Source organism: Perna viridis, chromosome 11 (assembly GCF_037379345.1).
Source record: "Perna viridis isolate PV_CMFRI_1.1 ecotype Kerala chromosome 11, ASM3737934v1, whole genome shotgun sequence".
In the NCBI taxonomy this organism is placed as follows: Eukaryota; Metazoa; Mollusca; class Bivalvia; order Mytilida; family Mytilidae; genus Perna; species Perna viridis.
Genome location: NC_142455.1, coordinates 7397352 through 7414664, shown reverse-complemented (window position 1 = coordinate 7414664; position 17313 = coordinate 7397352). Strand labels below are relative to the sequence as shown.

General features: G+C 33.6%; 2 protein-coding genes across 3 annotated transcripts in view; both read right to left on the bottom strand.

Annotated features, from left to right (window-relative positions):
* Positions 1–4069, bottom strand: part of LOC148602813 (uncharacterized) — a 55669-nt gene extending 51600 nt beyond the window's left edge. Inside the window, exons 1-4 of the mRNA XM_088553333.1 lie at positions 3922–4069; positions 1315–1431; positions 623–709; positions 226–274 (exon numbers count right to left, since the gene is read on the bottom strand). Coding sequence (XP_088409459.1) covers positions 249–274; positions 623–709; positions 1315–1431; positions 3922–4069 — 378 coding nt within the window. The 3' untranslated portion in view covers positions 226–248. The remainder of the gene's footprint in view (positions 1–225; positions 275–622; positions 710–1314; positions 1432–3921) is intronic.
* A 1371-nt stretch (positions 4070–5440) lies between these two features.
* LOC148602812 (uncharacterized) lies at positions 5441–15931 on the bottom strand. 2 transcript variants are annotated; one of them, XM_088553446.1, is made up of 8 exons: positions 15495–15931; positions 13583–13708; positions 11932–12261; positions 10889–11215; positions 9028–9198; positions 7531–7751; positions 6620–6769; positions 5441–5846 (listed from the first exon to the last, which is right to left on the bottom strand). In XM_088553446.1, exons 2-8 carry the CDS (start codon positions 13692–13694, stop codon positions 5478–5480), a joined length of 1680 nt encoding a protein of 559 aa, XP_088409572.1. In that variant the 5' UTR covers positions 13695–13708; positions 15495–15931; the 3' UTR covers positions 5441–5477. The 2 variants fall into 2 exon arrangements, with proteins under 2 accessions (XP_088409572.1, XP_088409571.1); XM_088553445.1 differs by having other exon boundaries at positions 13583–13740; positions 15495–15638.
* Positions 15932–17313: the final 1382 nt, after the last annotated feature.

The following is a 17313-nucleotide window of genomic DNA, read 5'->3' as shown; positions in this document are numbered from 1 at the left end:
AGATATGAGGCTGACCTCACAGTGTCTGTAGTATCCTTTATCTCAAGTTCCTTGGGGTAGAAATGTTCCCTATCTGTAAGTTTGCAAGTTTGTGTACTCTTTATTCAAATTCCATCATTAATCTTTATCTCAGATATGTATTAAAAAGACTTAGTTTTACTTTTTGGTGAAAACGTTATCCTGTGGTATTCTTTAATGTACAATAAAATGTCATAAAGATATTACCTTATGATATGCCAGGCGCATTATCACACGATAGTGGCATCTACAGATTCTTCAATGAAATAAAAACAGTACTCACTTATAGGTTACAATAGAGAAATAATGTCTTGTATGTATTCAGTCAGATCTTTACATCAATATTAAACCTAGGAGAAAATACTGAAACATTTATTATTGTTGGATAAAATAATAGATATTTTTATTTTTTAAGTTCCTGTCCAAAGGTTTATTTTTTTGTGCCTTTCTGTTTCCACTTTTAGATTGTGTGAGCTGATACGAAATTTACAGACTATTTTTCTCAGCTGAAACTTATTAAATGAAAGTATTTTTCTCCTTTGAAACTATTTTAAATGAGAAAAAAGTATCTAAATTTCAAGTTAAATTGTCCTTTTGAGCTCACCTTGACGTAGGCCATGTGAACTATTGCCATCACTTGTCTTCCGTCGTTGTCGTAACCAATCTCTTTTAAACATCTTCTCCTCTGAAACTACACAATGGATTTGGTAGAAACTTAACATGAGTGTTCCTTTGAAATGAACGTTTGGATTTTTGATCAGTGAAAAGATATGGCAACCGTAAGGTTTTTTTGTTGTTGTTTGTTTTGCTTGTTTTTATATCATTTGCCAAAATCTTCTCCTCAGAAACTACGATATAGAATTCAATGAAAGTTACAATTTTTGTTTTTAACAAAATGACGGTTTAGATAGTTTTGATCGGTGAAAGGATATGGCCGCCCTTACTAAAATATAAACATAGATGTCAGGCAGCAGATTTTTGCATATATCTCCAAACCGTAAGGTTTAACCAAATTCTGACAAAAGTTTAATTATTCGGCATGCTGAGATCTATCTGTGGTTAAATTGTGGTGAAAATCATAACCAATGTTGGATTTATTACCCTTTTTATGTTATTACTTTAAAAAATCTTCTGTTCTGAATATACTGTACAAAATTTAATGAAGGTTGGTATTACTGTTTTAGGGTATCCAGCCCAAAATGACCGTTTAGATTTCCAATTGCCAAAAAAAAAAATCGCCGTTCTTTCTAAAAATAGAAAAAAAGATAGAAATACAGTTTTTTTTCTTTTAAATACCTGAAAATCGTTCAATGAAGCGACGTCCTGATGGAGAGTTATGCTGTTCACCATCAGAAGACAGGCCTTTGCCGAATTTTTTTAAAACATTTTTGCCTGTTGTAGGAGTTATGGCCCCTTTCGTGTTTCACGTGTACAATTCTCTGAAACCAGTTGCAACAAAATTTAATAAAAGTTGGCATAGTTCTTTAAGGGTGTCTGAACAAACTGACTGTTTAACATTCTTTATTTGTCAAAAAACTTGGCCCCGTTACCAAAAATAGAACATAGGGGTCAAATTTCTTTTTTACTATTTTTTCCTCAATAATAGAAGAATTATTAAAATGAGAGCTGTTCATTAGATAAATGTGATATTCTGAGTTCAAATTCAAATGATTTTTTTTTGTGATGTGCTCTAAGTTGAATAGTGATGACAAAAGGTCGTTCTGAACGGTCATTTCTTGCTAATTTTTATCATTATTGCTTTTATATAAATGAGAATTGGATTATATAATAAAATGGTCTCTTGATTTGAACGGTGACGGTAAAACAAATGGATAAGCATTGTTTAACTTCATTTTATGTTTTTTTAGCAAATGTATACTTGGCTACTGTCCTCATGGACTCGTTGAAATAACAAACCATAGGGGGACCCCTTACCAATCTTTTTCAGAGGTTCTAAAACCACTTTGAATGCATTTCCGACATTTTACAGTGTCTTAGGTTCTTAGAACTTACAGCATTCTCTTTTCCAGCAATTGTTTGTCAAACATGAAAACAAGGCGTACTACCTTTATTTTCTTAGTTAATAGGGCAGAGTTTGCCAGGGGAGCGATTCAGGCTCTTCGAGAGCCTCTTGTTATTACACCATGCTAAATTGTGACTTCAACTTTTGTATTATCAGTCCTTTTAGTTTACAAATTGAAAAGTCCTTGAAATGAGATACTGATAGCTCTTATTTCTCAAAAAAAAAATTGTACAGAGGAGTACCAAGTTTGACTGTTACTTTTATGCATATTCTTACATCATATGAATGCGTCATTTAGCAAATCTTAACTACAGTAATACACTGCATATAAATTACATAACATAATGATAAACAATATCAAAATTTACAGGAAGCCTGCATATTTTAGATAGTACCGCAATATTTCTATTCTTACTGTTACATGTGTAACACCCAAGATGTACAAACAAAATTTTCAATAAATTTTGTCTGCTACATTGTTTTCCTAGAATTTCTCAAAATTATCTATAACATCTTTGTACAGTCTACTAGTCTGTTTTCAACATGCCCAAAATTTCTGATCCATATAAAACAATAGGTTTTATAGTGTTATCGAGTAAATGTATTTGTTTGATTTGAAGCTAGCCTCTGTACCAAACAGACATCTGTATAGCTTATGAGATGCTTTTAAAGATTTATTAAGTAGTTCTTCTTTTGCATATTTGAATAAACCACTAGCTTGGAAAATACTTTCCAAATATATAAATGTATAGGACATATTTTCTTTCCGTTCATTTTTGTAGTAAAAGGGTTCTTTAATATGTCGTCCACTCTTATTAAACATGAGTAAATAAGTCTTTTTTTTTTTTTTTTTTACATTTAAGCACCATGTATCATAGTATGATTCAAGATTCTTAAGGCCGATTTTTAACCCTCTAGCAGAGTTAGAGAATATAGTGACATCATCTGCATACATAAAGCAATCAATCCTGCTAGTATTCAGTGACACATTATCAGGACAGTTTTTTTTAAATTCTTTGGTAAGTCATTTATGACTATGTTGTATAGGGAATAGTTAAAGGTCCCATAATCAGTCGTAGTTTTTCATTCGGTTGTTGCATTTTTGAGATAGAAATAATATAAATTATCTATAAATTAATTTTAGATAAATACTGTAATCTGATTGGTTAAAATAATTTTGTTATATCTCAATGGATAAAACAATATTGACACGCCGTTATTCAGTTAAATTGAGAGCTACTTTTCTCATGTTTAAAAATAAAACTGTGTTTTAAAATCAATTTATAAGATATAAGAATTGGCAACAATAAACATTTTATCTATTGAAAAATAACATAAATTTTGCACTCCGCGCAATAAACAATATGCACATGGAAAATTTATGTTATTTTTCAATAGACAAAATTTTTATCATAGCCAATTCTTATATGTAATAGGCACTTTGTATGATTTATCGTTCTTGATTTGGTTGGATTTAATAGCAAATTAATGTATGGCTTTCTCAATCGTATAGGTCTAAATACAGAAAGGACTATCGTTATGTAAAAATATAACATAGGTATACCCCGCAAAAAAGAGGATTGTTTGTTGGGTGGGTTTTACTACACCATGAATCAACTCTACCACAGGATGTTTCTGAATTTTACATGGACAGGCTCTTAATTATACAGAATATGTTTTTAAAATAATGATCATAATTACTGATACAAAAAGAAATGGATAAGGTAAAACGCAACAAATTCACCAGCGTATAACTTATATACGAAATAGAAACCGAAATGTGGCGGATCCAGAGGGGTGCAGGGGTGGCATCCGCTTATATTAGAAATTTAACTTTTCATGTATGTGTAAAAATGTCAAATAATGTCCTAGCACCACACCTTTTCGAAGCAACCGGTTGACACGCGTCCTTTTCAGTGTGTCTGGATCCGGCCCTGGCGAGTATTTTCGTACACTTGTACTGTGTTTAAGTCTGAGTCTAATGACCTGCTTATATTCAATATTTGTTATATTCCACATCCATGGCATATTATGTCATTCGACTCTTGTCACTGGCAGTCATTGCTTGCTCATCATCTGTAAATTGTGCAATATTTCTCGTGGCATATGACAAGCTGCGTATAGATGTGTTTCAACAGAACGCCAATCGTGTGAATACTTTTTTATATAGTAATCCATCACGTAAATAATCTGAAGTAAACACATCAACCGTAAATAGTAAAAGGTAAAGTTTGGACCATCTTGTTTGTCGATGTCAGGTAACATACATTTGTACAACAACAAGGGTTAATGAAAGAAACTTGAAGTAGTAATGTCTTCGTTGCAACTGGATAGAATCATACCAATGACTTTAAGTTGTACCTATCTCTTTGCATAAAAGGTGGCACATGCAAGATAGAGTAACGAATGCTCAAAGAAATGTGTTTGAGGGATGGTATACACCTTTCCGAGGATTTTTTCTTCCATCTGCTAGCACATTGAATACAGAGGGTGCGTTTCGGACTTCTGTAGGCATAGGCTTTGTTCGATTTGTCATTATCGCCACAATTGATTACAAAGGATGAATATGAATTTGAACCATTAGATTTATGTAGAACATTTGATGAAACTGCAATGATGATTTGCCGAGTCGAAAATGCACCATTTTTTTTAACCACATTGTGTACTCGTTTCTACTTTTTGTGTAAATAAAAAATGTCAAACAACAATTAAATTGAACATGATTGACTCTCGAATTGAAGGAAAACTTAAAGTAGCAGTCAACATAAATGGAGATATATGCACTATTCGACAGAAAAAGCTCATAACTTTGGGACCTTGTCCCTTTTATGTGTTTAGCAAATCCGGTCGAATAAAGTTCCGGTACGACGAAATAAAGAATCCATCAGAAATTTGTTGTAGTCAAAATGGTGATATATATATATATATCCTTTCTGATATCGATGTCTACATATTTGATATTAACTGTATTGGAGTTAAGGTTGTATCATTTTCATTTGCTTACATTTTTCGTTAGATAAGCATTTACGGAATTGCCGTTTACCATAAAAGAGAAAAGTGTAAAATAGTTTTCGGGGGACGTTCTTTACTCCATATCTTTGAAATACAAGCCTAAGTATTCCATTTCGATACATTCACATTACGAAGAAATGCAACTGCCAAATACAATTTCAAGACGAAGGCGACAGTAGAATCAAATTAGGTTTTGCATATTCTAATATTTTGGACAGATAATATATTTAGTAAACAATTTAAAACAACCAAAACTGCTCCTAGTTATCAATTTGTTTGTTATCTTTCTTAACTGGATAGAACGTCCAACTCAATTTTTACAAAATATGAAGTATTTCTTGATTCTGTTAAAGGGGTTTATTAAGTTGAAATAAAATGCATTTGTGAAAGTAGGATATATAGAAATCTTTAATAAAATCAACAACTAGTTAATTGCAACACGATTAATGCTAGCATTATGTTTCTTTGCCATGTCGACCAATTGGGTAAATTTATAATCATTGAAAAACTGTAAGTGTTGATCAGACACAATGATTCCTTTAAAGGTATCGGGATCAATGATGTAATTATAGTTGCCATCGGCTGAAACACATGAGACATGATAGTGGACTTTGTCGAACTTCAGTTTTCTCTCACGGTCTGCATAAAATGACCTAGGAACTTGCTGACGAAAGACTACATCATTAGGTGGAGAGGCTGGTCGTTGAAATTGTCGATCACACATACCACATTTACGTTGACATTTAAAGCGAACCAACACCATTGGTTTTTCTTTCTTCGGAGACGGGGCCGTCTAAAAACATAAGGAGCACAAGCATGAATATTGAGATTGAAAGAAAACATTTTTTTTTAAATGAATACCTTAGTTAAGGTACACATTAGGCTGTACATTGTTACAGGCTATAATTGTTTAATATGACATTTTTATTCATTCATGTATATTTTACATTGAAAACGATCGGTTGTAAGATTTTAATTCTTTGTTTCAAACGTTACACAAAACAGGAGAAAGAACTTTTGTTTAAATACGTATCTTTGTTTCATTTTTTAGAACATTGAATAGATATATATAGAAAGGAATTATAATTTGAGTACAATAAAAGAGTTTGATTTCTATAATTTAAATATAAATAGACCAGTACTTCAGTACTATGGTTTACATGTGAACTAAACATCGGTCGTCTCGTTAAAACATGTTTATCTTGATATCGAGAGATTCATGGGTTCCGTTTTCGACCAAGTCACACCAAATTCTTTGAAACTGATTGTCACCGCGTCTCCGCCACGCACATGTTAATGTTTGGCATGACTGGTAGACGAACTTAGCACTTACATGTATCATGAAAGTCGTCAACCCTTTTGTCATACATGTTTACCTTTAAAAAAATAAGACATAAACTGCTCCAATAAGAGAGGACATATCGAATAACTTTCCAGTTGTTGCTTTGATATTGCCATTTGTTAAATGAATTATCTTTCTTTGGACTTCACTTTTGACTATTGCCTAAAATTTTCTTATTAGTTCGGAAGTTTTGTTATTTATTTCCATTCATAAACTATCATTACCATCCTCCCATCTTTCAAGGCTTCCTTTATATCTGTAATACTATCTTCTATAGCAGATAACCTCGCATTATCCGTAGACTCAAAAAATGTCTCCTTTTTAAAAGCATCGCCTTCCTTTTTCATTGCACTTCCACCAAGACGTTCAATGGCCTTGAAATGTATGTCAATCATTTTGATTTCAATGCAGTGAAATGAAAAAAAAAGTTAATTTAAATAAGATAGCTATACATCATTCCAATGGAAATCCTAAGTTTATTTTAGTTGATTTTCGCATGATTTATAATTGCTGTGTGATATCAAGTTCAAGATCAACTGTTCAGCATTCATTGTTTGTATATTGTCCTGTGTGTTAGAGTCATTTGTGTGACCATTGACATTTAGTCTACTTGGGATAATGTTCCCCTATTTCTTGATTACTCACTTTATCAACAATAAGAAACTGTTGAATTCCATTACATCGCCCAAGTATAAGCAAGAATAACGTAACGGTTGTTTTTATGGGATCTTTTAACTCAGCCTAGCAGTGTTTCGGGGAGCTATATCAATATTGTATTTAGCCTCTTATCGGATATTATTCACTTGAATAAACAATGAAACGGGTACCGTGGTGCAGGTCATGCTTACCCTTTCGAAGTACCTGATGTCACTCCCGGTTCTGTGGTAGTTCATACATGTATTTCTAGCACTTTAGTATTTATAGTGATGTATTTGTTTTCCTTATCATCAGTATATCTTTGATTTTGATAGATCTAAATTGTTCCATTACTGACGCTTTGATATTTTATTTTGCCTTTACATTTCTATGTTTGTGTATTTAGTTCTGTATCATATTTTGTTTTGTGTTTTGTCAATCTTTTATTAACGCAAGCCTTCCATACACAGATTCACCATCAAAACTAAGCGGTATTTACCCCTGAAAGATCTTTCCATTTTATTTCAAAATCTTTCAAGTCGCCATCGTGGGATTTTGTGTTGCGATGGTATCGTATACGTTCTACGTCATCAGTTTCAGTGGTTCCTTTAGGCGGTAGTTTTCCCCATCCACTGGTTGGTGTTGGCACCGAAAAAGTGTTTCTTATTACCTTGTACATCAAAGAAGTGTCAAAATTCTCAGAGGAAACACAACCTGTACCTTAACAAGTGAGTAGAGTACATCGGAACACGTTAAGGTAGATCATACCTATTACACTGAACATTCTTTTGCCATCTCACAAAATCATACAGATATGCATGTATAAATGTTCAATGAACTAATAATGTTTAGAATGATGTAAAACATTATGCTTAGATTATTTCAAAAGAATTTATTACCAAACATTTGTGCGGTAAAATTGCAAGTATTAATTGTATAAAGCCTCTTTTAAGTGGAGACAATAGGGTATGTAAGTCTCGTTCTGGTTTCATTTTCTTTACCGGAATTTCCGACGTAGAACGTATTGAAAACCGAAGACCGGTCTGGATTTAATTGTTTACTTCCGGGTACTCGAACGCTGTATAACAATGCAAAATCTTCTATTTTATGTTTTTTTAATACCTTTATCATGTAGAAATAGATATTTGTCATTTTATCGATATTGTTTACACAAAAAGATGTTTTGCCCTTAACAATGAACTCAACGCTCTCTAAATGACTTATCTTATGCTTTTGAATGGTAGACTAGGACCCATTCCCGTGAAATCACGGGGTCACATGACGAGACTTACATGCCCTATTGGAGGGAAATGTTCTATAGAAATGTAATGGGAATTGTAGTCTTTTTAATATTACAAGAAAGAGTTCGGTGACCTCCAGTTTTCTTTTTGAAATATGGAAGCATGTCAGTTAAGTGCTCCTTATTTAAATTTATAAGAAAGTCTATCTACCACGTTTTTTCATAGTTCGAGATGTATTGAAGAATTCTCTACCAAATCCATATAGAATTCCCTTTTTTGGGCTCAAATCATCTCGAAATCAAGTTCGATGACCTAGTCTACAGCTTGTTTATTCAAGGTAATTTTCTTGAAAAACAAGGAAAATCTAGCTACCAGAAATATATAATGTTTGATCTTCCTTTGAAGATCTGCACTCCAGAATGAATTAAACTTTGGCATAACATAATTGAAGTCTGAGTTCGGGAGAAATATAAACTCCGTGAACAACTGAATGTCAGAAATACCCCCCTCATTCTTACACACTGTATGTCAGTTTGTAAAAAAACATCCGATACACTTTAATATCGTGAGCGTTTCAAATGGGTGTATCATAATTGATTTTTTGTGGACCAATGTAGGGCAAACTTTAGCCAAAATTTATATACATGTTTATCATTCAAATCCCTCTAGGGAACAGGGTTGCGGTATATTGCTCGTGGATGGAATAAGAATAATGGTATTTGTTTTTCTATTAGTAGAAATAGATGATATTATACCTGGATACAATTGGTTAATTTCAAACTGTTTACACTGTTTTTTCAAGACGTTTTCATTTTGTCTGAGATGGTTGTGTAGACCACTATCAGGTACAATCGTAATGAAGTATGACCGCAAGGCCTTAGTGGCAACTTTATTCAGTAAATTATACTGAACATCCTTTTTCCATTCTGAAAAAAATAAAGTTTTACCTTGCACGTATAGGATTTAGATATATACTGAATATTACATAACAACATCAGGTGCACGTGAGGTATTAACCTGAGAAATTATGGTAGTACATGTACATCTAGTAAAATATTTTTTTTACCATAACTGGTTAATACAGTTGTCTTGTAATGTGTTTTGTTTCTTTTTATTGCCATGTATCGGGCCTCGAGTGGTTGAGTATGGCCTCGGTGTTGCCTCAGATGGATATAACAATCTACGACCCAGAAATAAGACTGATGATATCCAATTTTTCAACTTATAGTTCATATAACTTGAAAACTGCTGATTGGAATTTAACCAAACTTGGTAACTACAAATGTATATCAGCGTCTTAACAAAGTCCAAGAAAAGACTGCTAACACAGTCGAAAATCATAATGGTTTTAGTCCCATGTCAATGAAAATTGATATGAAGGCACTGTAGGGCGCCCCGAACAATAATACGGTGTTCAATTGACAATTTGAACAATTCAACGGTAGTCATTGCGGTCGAAAATTCAAAATGGAGTGATTTTAATGAAAATCGATATCTAGATACTAAGGCTGTACAGATCGTACTGTTCAAACGCCAGCTCGAACTCCATATAAATTATCAATTTAAAAATGGCTGTCAATATGGTCGAACTTTAAGCATTGTTACATATTTAGATTAGGCCAAAAACAATATGTGTGTTTACTGTAACATGCTGAAATAAAATGGGACCGGTAGGTCGATACTTTATTTTAGGGGAGGGTTCAATTGTAGTTTCTTGACTAATAAGCTATATAGAGACAAAGCGAAGACACTTTAATGGTGCACATGCTTGTTTATCAGCTAGTTTTCTTTTTAAATTTTAATTTCACCTAATTGATTTCAAAATATTAGCGTGTTTACATAAAAATAGTCCAAGGCTGTTCTTGTGGCTGATAAACCGATTTCCATAGACTTTAATACTTGGAGGCCGCCATTGTTGTTTAATACGAATAATACCGGTACCGGTGACGGAAAAGCGAGAATTTCCAGAATTTCAAAAAATTGCCGACAAAAAAAGTTAGGGTTGCGGCTATAAAATGAGGGTCGGTCGGGTGACACACATATTTTTTTTGCCTTAACATAAATGAATATATAGGAACAATGTACTTATTACGCTGTTCATGTCAATAATAAGTTTTTCAATGAACAATTATACTTCAACTAAAATGTGAAAATGGAAGGCGATTTCTATACTTTTTAGTTACTTTTTGCTGTGTCCTCTGAGTTTAGTCAACTATATTTATCTTCCATGTAAATAGAGAATAGGATTTCATTCTAGAAACGTGATCCAAAGGAGTGTTGACCCAATTTCATTAGTCATTTCTTAATCCTTTTATCGTATGTAAGTAGTGATTATACGAGCTTATAGAGGATGTGGGAAGTTCCTGGGTATCGTGTGTGAAAGAATTTTATGTATCTCATGTGTTGTATCATCTGTTAGTGGAGATAAGTTAACCTTTAAAATTGAATTTAATATATCTATTTGACTTGTGCATGATAATTTAAAATAACCGTCCATATTTTCGTTTAACAAAATAGATTAGCTGAAGACGCCATGCTTCTGTTGGAAACAAAGAAAGGTACAAAATTTAACAATTTTCCAAAATGAAACGTGACACCTTTACTATTATAATTTACCTTCATTGAAGTCGACATAGAGCAGCTTTTGCATACACGTGGTTTGGTTACCTCCATTTCGGTTGACTGACAGCTGGTATGTTCCTTGGTCCGTCATCATTACCTTGTTGATAACAAGTTTTAGTGGTTTGCTTTTCCTCGGAACATCCTCGCTTCCAGCGTATTTGTCTGTAGTAATGACAATGTCAATTACTTTTCCATCTTCGATTTTCTGCCATTTGGCTGTATAGTTTGATATGTCTGCATTAAAACTTATTCTGGCAGTAAATACAGATCTCTCTTCATGCCCTACTCTTTCATTTCCTGATATAGTAATAACTGGTGGACCTGTTTATAAAATACAATGTTAAAAGAAGAGATGTTTATGACAAGTGAAATGCTCGAAATATAGGAATAACATTTTACCCAAAAACGAAATTGGACTTTGACAGACATGAAAATTATATCAGTAGTCAAGTCAGTCTTGAATCTGCTGTCTTTCGTTCCCCATACAAATGAGATGAACTCAAACTTCTCACAAAACAGTCCAAAAACTGTCAGAAAAACTGTTCTATGACAAATTTAGAACAGTTCTCCGACAGTTCTAGTGCTAACTCTTCTGAGAGTTCTAGCAGAGCAGGCTCCACTAGTAGAAATGTTCTCGTAGAGCAAGTCCTGACAGAACTGCCAAAAAGTCTGGCTCTGGTAGTAGAACTGTTCTCGTATAGTCAGTTTGCTAGTAGAACTGTCATAAGAGTTGGGTATAGACCTGTTCTTATAACACTTTTAGAACCGTCCTAGAGCAGACTCTTCTGACAGTTCTGAGAGGTTAGACCTGATCTCATCTGTAATGCAAGTAAATCATATATGATATCGTTTTTTTATGGATTACATTGCAAAGTTCGTAGCAGCTATAGTTAGCAGACCAAAAAATATTACAATATATACGGACATCCAATTACTTGCTGAGGCAAAAATATTGTTTAAAACAAAAATTAATTGTTATTTATTCTCTCAAGTTTTTTTTCTTTTTTTTTGTCTTAACAACCAAAACTTTAACTTGCCTGATGTCACATATAACATTTTTTGTATGTAAGCTGTATTCGACCTATTTTCTTTGGACTCTAGTTTCAGTTGATATAGTCCCTGATCCTCCATTTGAACATTTTTAATACAAAGAGTGGTCGTTCTTGGACCACCTAGACAGGATGTACTTCCAGCGTACTTGTCGACAGTGAGATCAATGTTAACAGTTTTGTGGTTGATGAACCGCTGCCAAGCTGCTTTATACTTCGTTAAATCAGTTTTTATATAGGACTTTCCCGTCAGTCTTGCGTCCTTACCTACTTCGACAGTTTCGTCGCCTATCAACTCCATTTCTAGATATGATGAATCTGAAAATTTCAAGAGGCGTTTGCTCAAAGAAAAAGAAATTAAGAATCAAACATCTGCACGAGTGCAAGAGTAATCAAGGGAATAAAGATTCTCAAGAATGTAATCCAAGGTCAAAGACCAGATATAGAAAACAGACACACAAAACATAAAATAACACAAATAATATATTCAAACTAACAAGAAGAAAATGAGCAACTCGGTCTCCGCTAAAAACTGGGAGCATGGACTAGGTTCACCGGTAGGATAAGCATCATCTGCTTTTCTAGAAACACCCACCAAGTTGCTCATACAAAGTCAAATCCAGAGTAGACGAAAGAGGAATGGAAAACTATCAATCGGTACATCCTCAGCCAATTCTGGCTATGCCCGAGAATGGCCGAGAAGTTGCGATTGGGAAAACTACAATGTATGACAGGTTGAATAAATCAGTGTTCATTGTGCAGATATATAAACCGCAACGATAGGGAAATTAAATCTCAAGATTTAATCTTTTGGTAACGCGGCACCACCGAGTTAAAGAAATATTACATCAAAGCCAAGAGTGTCTGAGATTTCCTAATCTTGCACGAGAAAAACGGGTGTTAGATTCTTTTTCTCACTTCGAGTTAATTTTCCGATACAATTTTTGAATTGAAATTACCTGCATTTAACACCTGGCCCCAGCGCCACAAAAGTTAAAAGATACTTAAGTTTCATAATATTCTTAATCTCCATGATAACTCCAATCAAAGTCTTTAAAATTGAAAATTGTCTAAGAATTTTCTAAGACTTAATAAAATTTTCAAGTTTTGTGGCACTGGGGCCTGATAGTAATGTATCAGCTGGCCAGCACGACCAGGTGTAAGATTTAGGACACTTCAAAACAGTAAGATTTGATTGTTCACAAACAGTTTTTTACGATTGTGCCATTTTACGGGAAGATCACGTGCTCTGTCTCAATCCCACGTGTTCTGTCTCAATCCGTGGGTGGGATAAGAAAATCTTGCTCAGCTAATTTATAAAACATAGAAATTTTCTGACCTCTTTAGGGAGAAATAAGTTCATGAGGTCTTTTAACCCGATTCGCAGATGTAGATATTCTTATTTCGAACAAAACACTAATCGTGATTTTTTATAACTTGTATTGCCAAGTTACACAAAGAAAGAATATTAATGACGGGGAATAAACTTCAAAATTGCATAGAGTCACGCCTATTACAATATATATACAAAATAAAACAAACATTTTTGTGCGCAGATATTTGAAAGAAGATGATTATCGAATATTTGCTGAAAATGAATTTACGGTATATACGGTAATAAGCGAGAAAAAAAACTTACCTCTTGATATTTTTGTTCCTGGATCAACAGTTTCAGGCTCATATCTCCTTTTCTGAATTTTTTTCTCAGCATATTTAGGCAACAAGTCTTGTGAGCCTTCATTGGATGCCATTTTACAAAACTATCCTTTAAAAACATAAACACTCCTTCAGTTGTCCCTGAACAAATTATATCAGTTCAGCAAAACGTATAGTATACTATATGTAAGTACTCTAAACCTAATAGAATAAAGACTAGGAAGGGAAGGAAATGATTTTTTTTTGTCCTGTCTTAACTTAATATGTAAAAAAAATACAATAAATGTAGTTTCTGCATTTTTTCACCAAAATAAACAAAAATAAGACATGTATAAGGACTTTAAGCATCCCACCTTTTCCGTTTGACATAATGGCATGTCTTTCCTTTTTATTTCAGGAAAGTCTGGTCTTCCTTTTTTATTTCAAACTTGACCCTTGCGCCCTACTCAACCCCCTCGTAAAAATCAATGGCAGTTTTCTACGATTTACAAATGACATAGGTTCCTGACTTTGGCCAGTCAAACAGATGCGTCAAGATTGATCAAATTTGACGTATGAATCTAAATATAATAGAATAAAAACTAAAAAGGGGAGAAACTGAGTAAATTTCTTTTATCCTGTCTTAACTTCATGTGCGAAAACATAAAATAAATGTAGTTCTTGCTTTCATTCGACGTAGCCTGTCAAACAGATGCGTCAACAATGATCTAATTTGACGTATAAATCAAGTTGAACCCTCAACCTATGTCTCGCTTATGTTGACAAAAATTATATTATAAAACCCTATATTACTATAATCAAAACAGGTCGGGATCCAGTTAAAGCATAAGGTCAAACAAGTAACATTTTGTGTTTCCAAAGATACATTTTGTACACATATGAATCTAGCGCGGATGCAAGGATGGACGTACCCCCCCCCCCCCCAGCATTGAAAAAAAAACTTTTCTTTCTGCACAAAATCTTGATTTTTCATAAAATTTACCCACAAAATTTTCTTTAATTCTATTTATGCCCCATCCCCTCTATCTTGAGATCATGTATCCGCTCCTATGAATTGAAAAAAAAATCATGATAGGTATTGATAGGCACTTTTAAAAGATATTGTAAAGTTTGAATGTCGAATATCGAACATCGAATATCCAACGTACTTGATCTCGGTAAAAACAAACTTACATGTATTTGGTGAAAGCATTTCACAAAAGTGCGGAAAACGCGGACAGACGGACGGACAGACGCGCGACATTTCCATGTCCACGTGTGACGCGTCACGGAGGACAGAACTATTAGTTACATTTATTTATAAAGGTATCATTGCGTAGCGATTTTCATATTTGGATTAATAATAAGGTCACCCGTCGTTGCATCAGGCCGATACTATAACACAAAATGTAACTAAGCTAATGTGAAAATCACAGGAACCTTAAACTCAAATTTTATCAATGTATGATTAAACATCTCAAAGCCAAGGGGTATCCAATCATATGGAGCTTACTTCTCTCCTCGTGTGTTAGGCCAAAAACATAATATGTCTGTTTCCTGCTACCCTACCTTGTAAATCGGCCTATTTTTTTTTATTCCTATCCTAAACATGTCATGGCTCAAGCACTAGCTAGCTCTTAAAGTCTAGATGATTGTTTCCAAATTAACCCTATTTTTTTCTTGCTGGTAGCAGGAAACAAGACTATTATTTTATTTTTGCCCTGACAGAGTTAATTACAGCATTTTATGGTAAGATTTCAGGCTCCTGTGAAAAAATACTACTTCACATATGTCTTTGTTTATTTGTTTGTTTACAGTTTAAAAATAGATGTACAGAATCATACATATAGATTGATAGTTCTACTTTTATCTAACCGGTTCAGTATTGTACATGATTAAAAAAAAATAACACTTACCTTAGTATAACATGTAGATTTTGGACTTGGCGCCAATAAAATCGAATGGCGGATCAATCAAATTCTGTACACAAAGTATGTGTTAAAAATAAACTTTAACCTAAATATCACATTTTCTAAAAATATGAAAAAGAAAGTAGAATTAACGTGTACGCAAACGAAGTCAAATTGTCATGATTAGAGCTTAGACAGAGTTAACGAATATCAAGTCTTAAGATATATATAGCCAGAGAAAAATCGATGAAAATTCGTTCGTCCCGCCTTTCTGTCCGTACGTCTCCCTGCCATGGACATAGTTTTCTGTTCCAACTTTGTTGGTTTCCTTTATATGAAATAGTGTGGTTTCCTTTGTCAAGACACAGAACCATAGTCGTTTGAAATTTAGTTAAAATATGTAAAGAAATAGAATATTCAAAAAAGTTAGGAATGATGTTAAAAAAAAAAGAAATGTAAAGAAATAGCGTATATAAATTTAATTACAGGATAATATTCTACGTATAATATTAACCGTGGCCGCAGCCAGAGGGGTGCCATATGGATGGAAGTGCACCCTGTTTTTGCTTAAAATATTTAGAATTCCTAGAGAAAATCAGCTAAAATTGGATGTGCACCCCTTTGAAAGATGAAACTGTATACAAGTGCACCCCTTCCAAAAGTTCAGGCTGTGGCACTGTAGACTGTGTATATATTGAATACGTACGATCCCTAAATTTTTAAATACGGCTACGATCAAGATTAATTCCATACGTAGCGTAAAACCAAGTTCAAGATCTCCGACCTGAGCTAGTCTGTCCTAGATTAGCGTAATTGTTCAGCCTGGATTTTTTAAAACCTTACTTTATCGTCCTACATATCCCTCCCCCCCCCCGATGAAAATTTAAAATTAGAATCCTGCGGAAACAAGCCTCTACATGGTCATGATGACAGGGTTTTAAATTAACAAATCGGACGGAAATGTTGGTTGTCGAAAAGAAAGAGAAGGGGGTCGAAACCATCGGTACTCGATCCAATCAAAGTACCCTTTACTTACTTCAAAAGCCGACTTTTCATTAGATGGTGGTGTTATGCATTTCGTTGCTAAATTTACTATGAATGGGCCAGAACCTGATAAAAATTACAAATTTTAATCAGTTTAACAAATCAGACGAAATAATTTTTCTCGAGAATAAAAACGGTTGTCTCGATATTTTCGCTCACCTATTGAATGGTAAAAAATATTATTTGTTTCTGAAAAGAGGTTGTCATGCAGTTCTTTTTCTTGATCAATATTAACAGCATCGTCTATTATGTACCGTGCAATATCTGTTGCGTTGGCTTGGTATGGAAATACATGTACATTTTGTGATTAACAAAAATAAGTTTCGTACGCTGCCTGAAAAAGTTTTATTTCCAAAACCCAAATCTTAATGAAAAATACTCTGTTTTTGACAAAAAAATTAGATGATGGATTTTCATAGTATCATTAATAACACTCTTCTACTGTTTTGACTAAAAAATTTTATCAACTTTTCCCGGGGCATATTGTTCTGCCTGTTTATATTGCAATACACTAGACAACACAATTCGTAATGGATGCGGAAAATTTAGTCTGCTAGAAAACCAGGTTAAACCCACCATTTTCAGAAGAATATATGTACCAAGCCTATATGTTTTACAACTTCCCGTTTTTGGCCTTGATATTGCCATTTGTTATTAAGACATTCCAATAAATTTGACTCTTATTTACTGATCCATAGTGCTTATCAGTTTGGTAATTGTTTTATTACATTTATTTGAACTTATAATTTTCCCAAAATATATAACTCAAGTCGTTTTGTCA

Bases quoted from the DNA above. Each gene is read 5' to 3' on its own strand.
- LOC148602812 (XM_088553446.1), bottom strand. From the start codon at position 13,694: ATGGCATCCAATGAAGGCTCACAAGACTTGTTGCCTAAATATGCTGAG. The intron at 12,262-13,582 runs GTAAGTTTTTTT...TGAAATTTTCAG, and splicing joins AGGAACAAAAATATCAAGAG to ATTCATCATATCTAGAAATG. The intron at 9,199-10,888 runs GTAAATTATAAT...TATTTTTTTCAG, and splicing joins CTATGTCGACTTCAATGAAG to AATGGAAAAAGGATGTTCAG.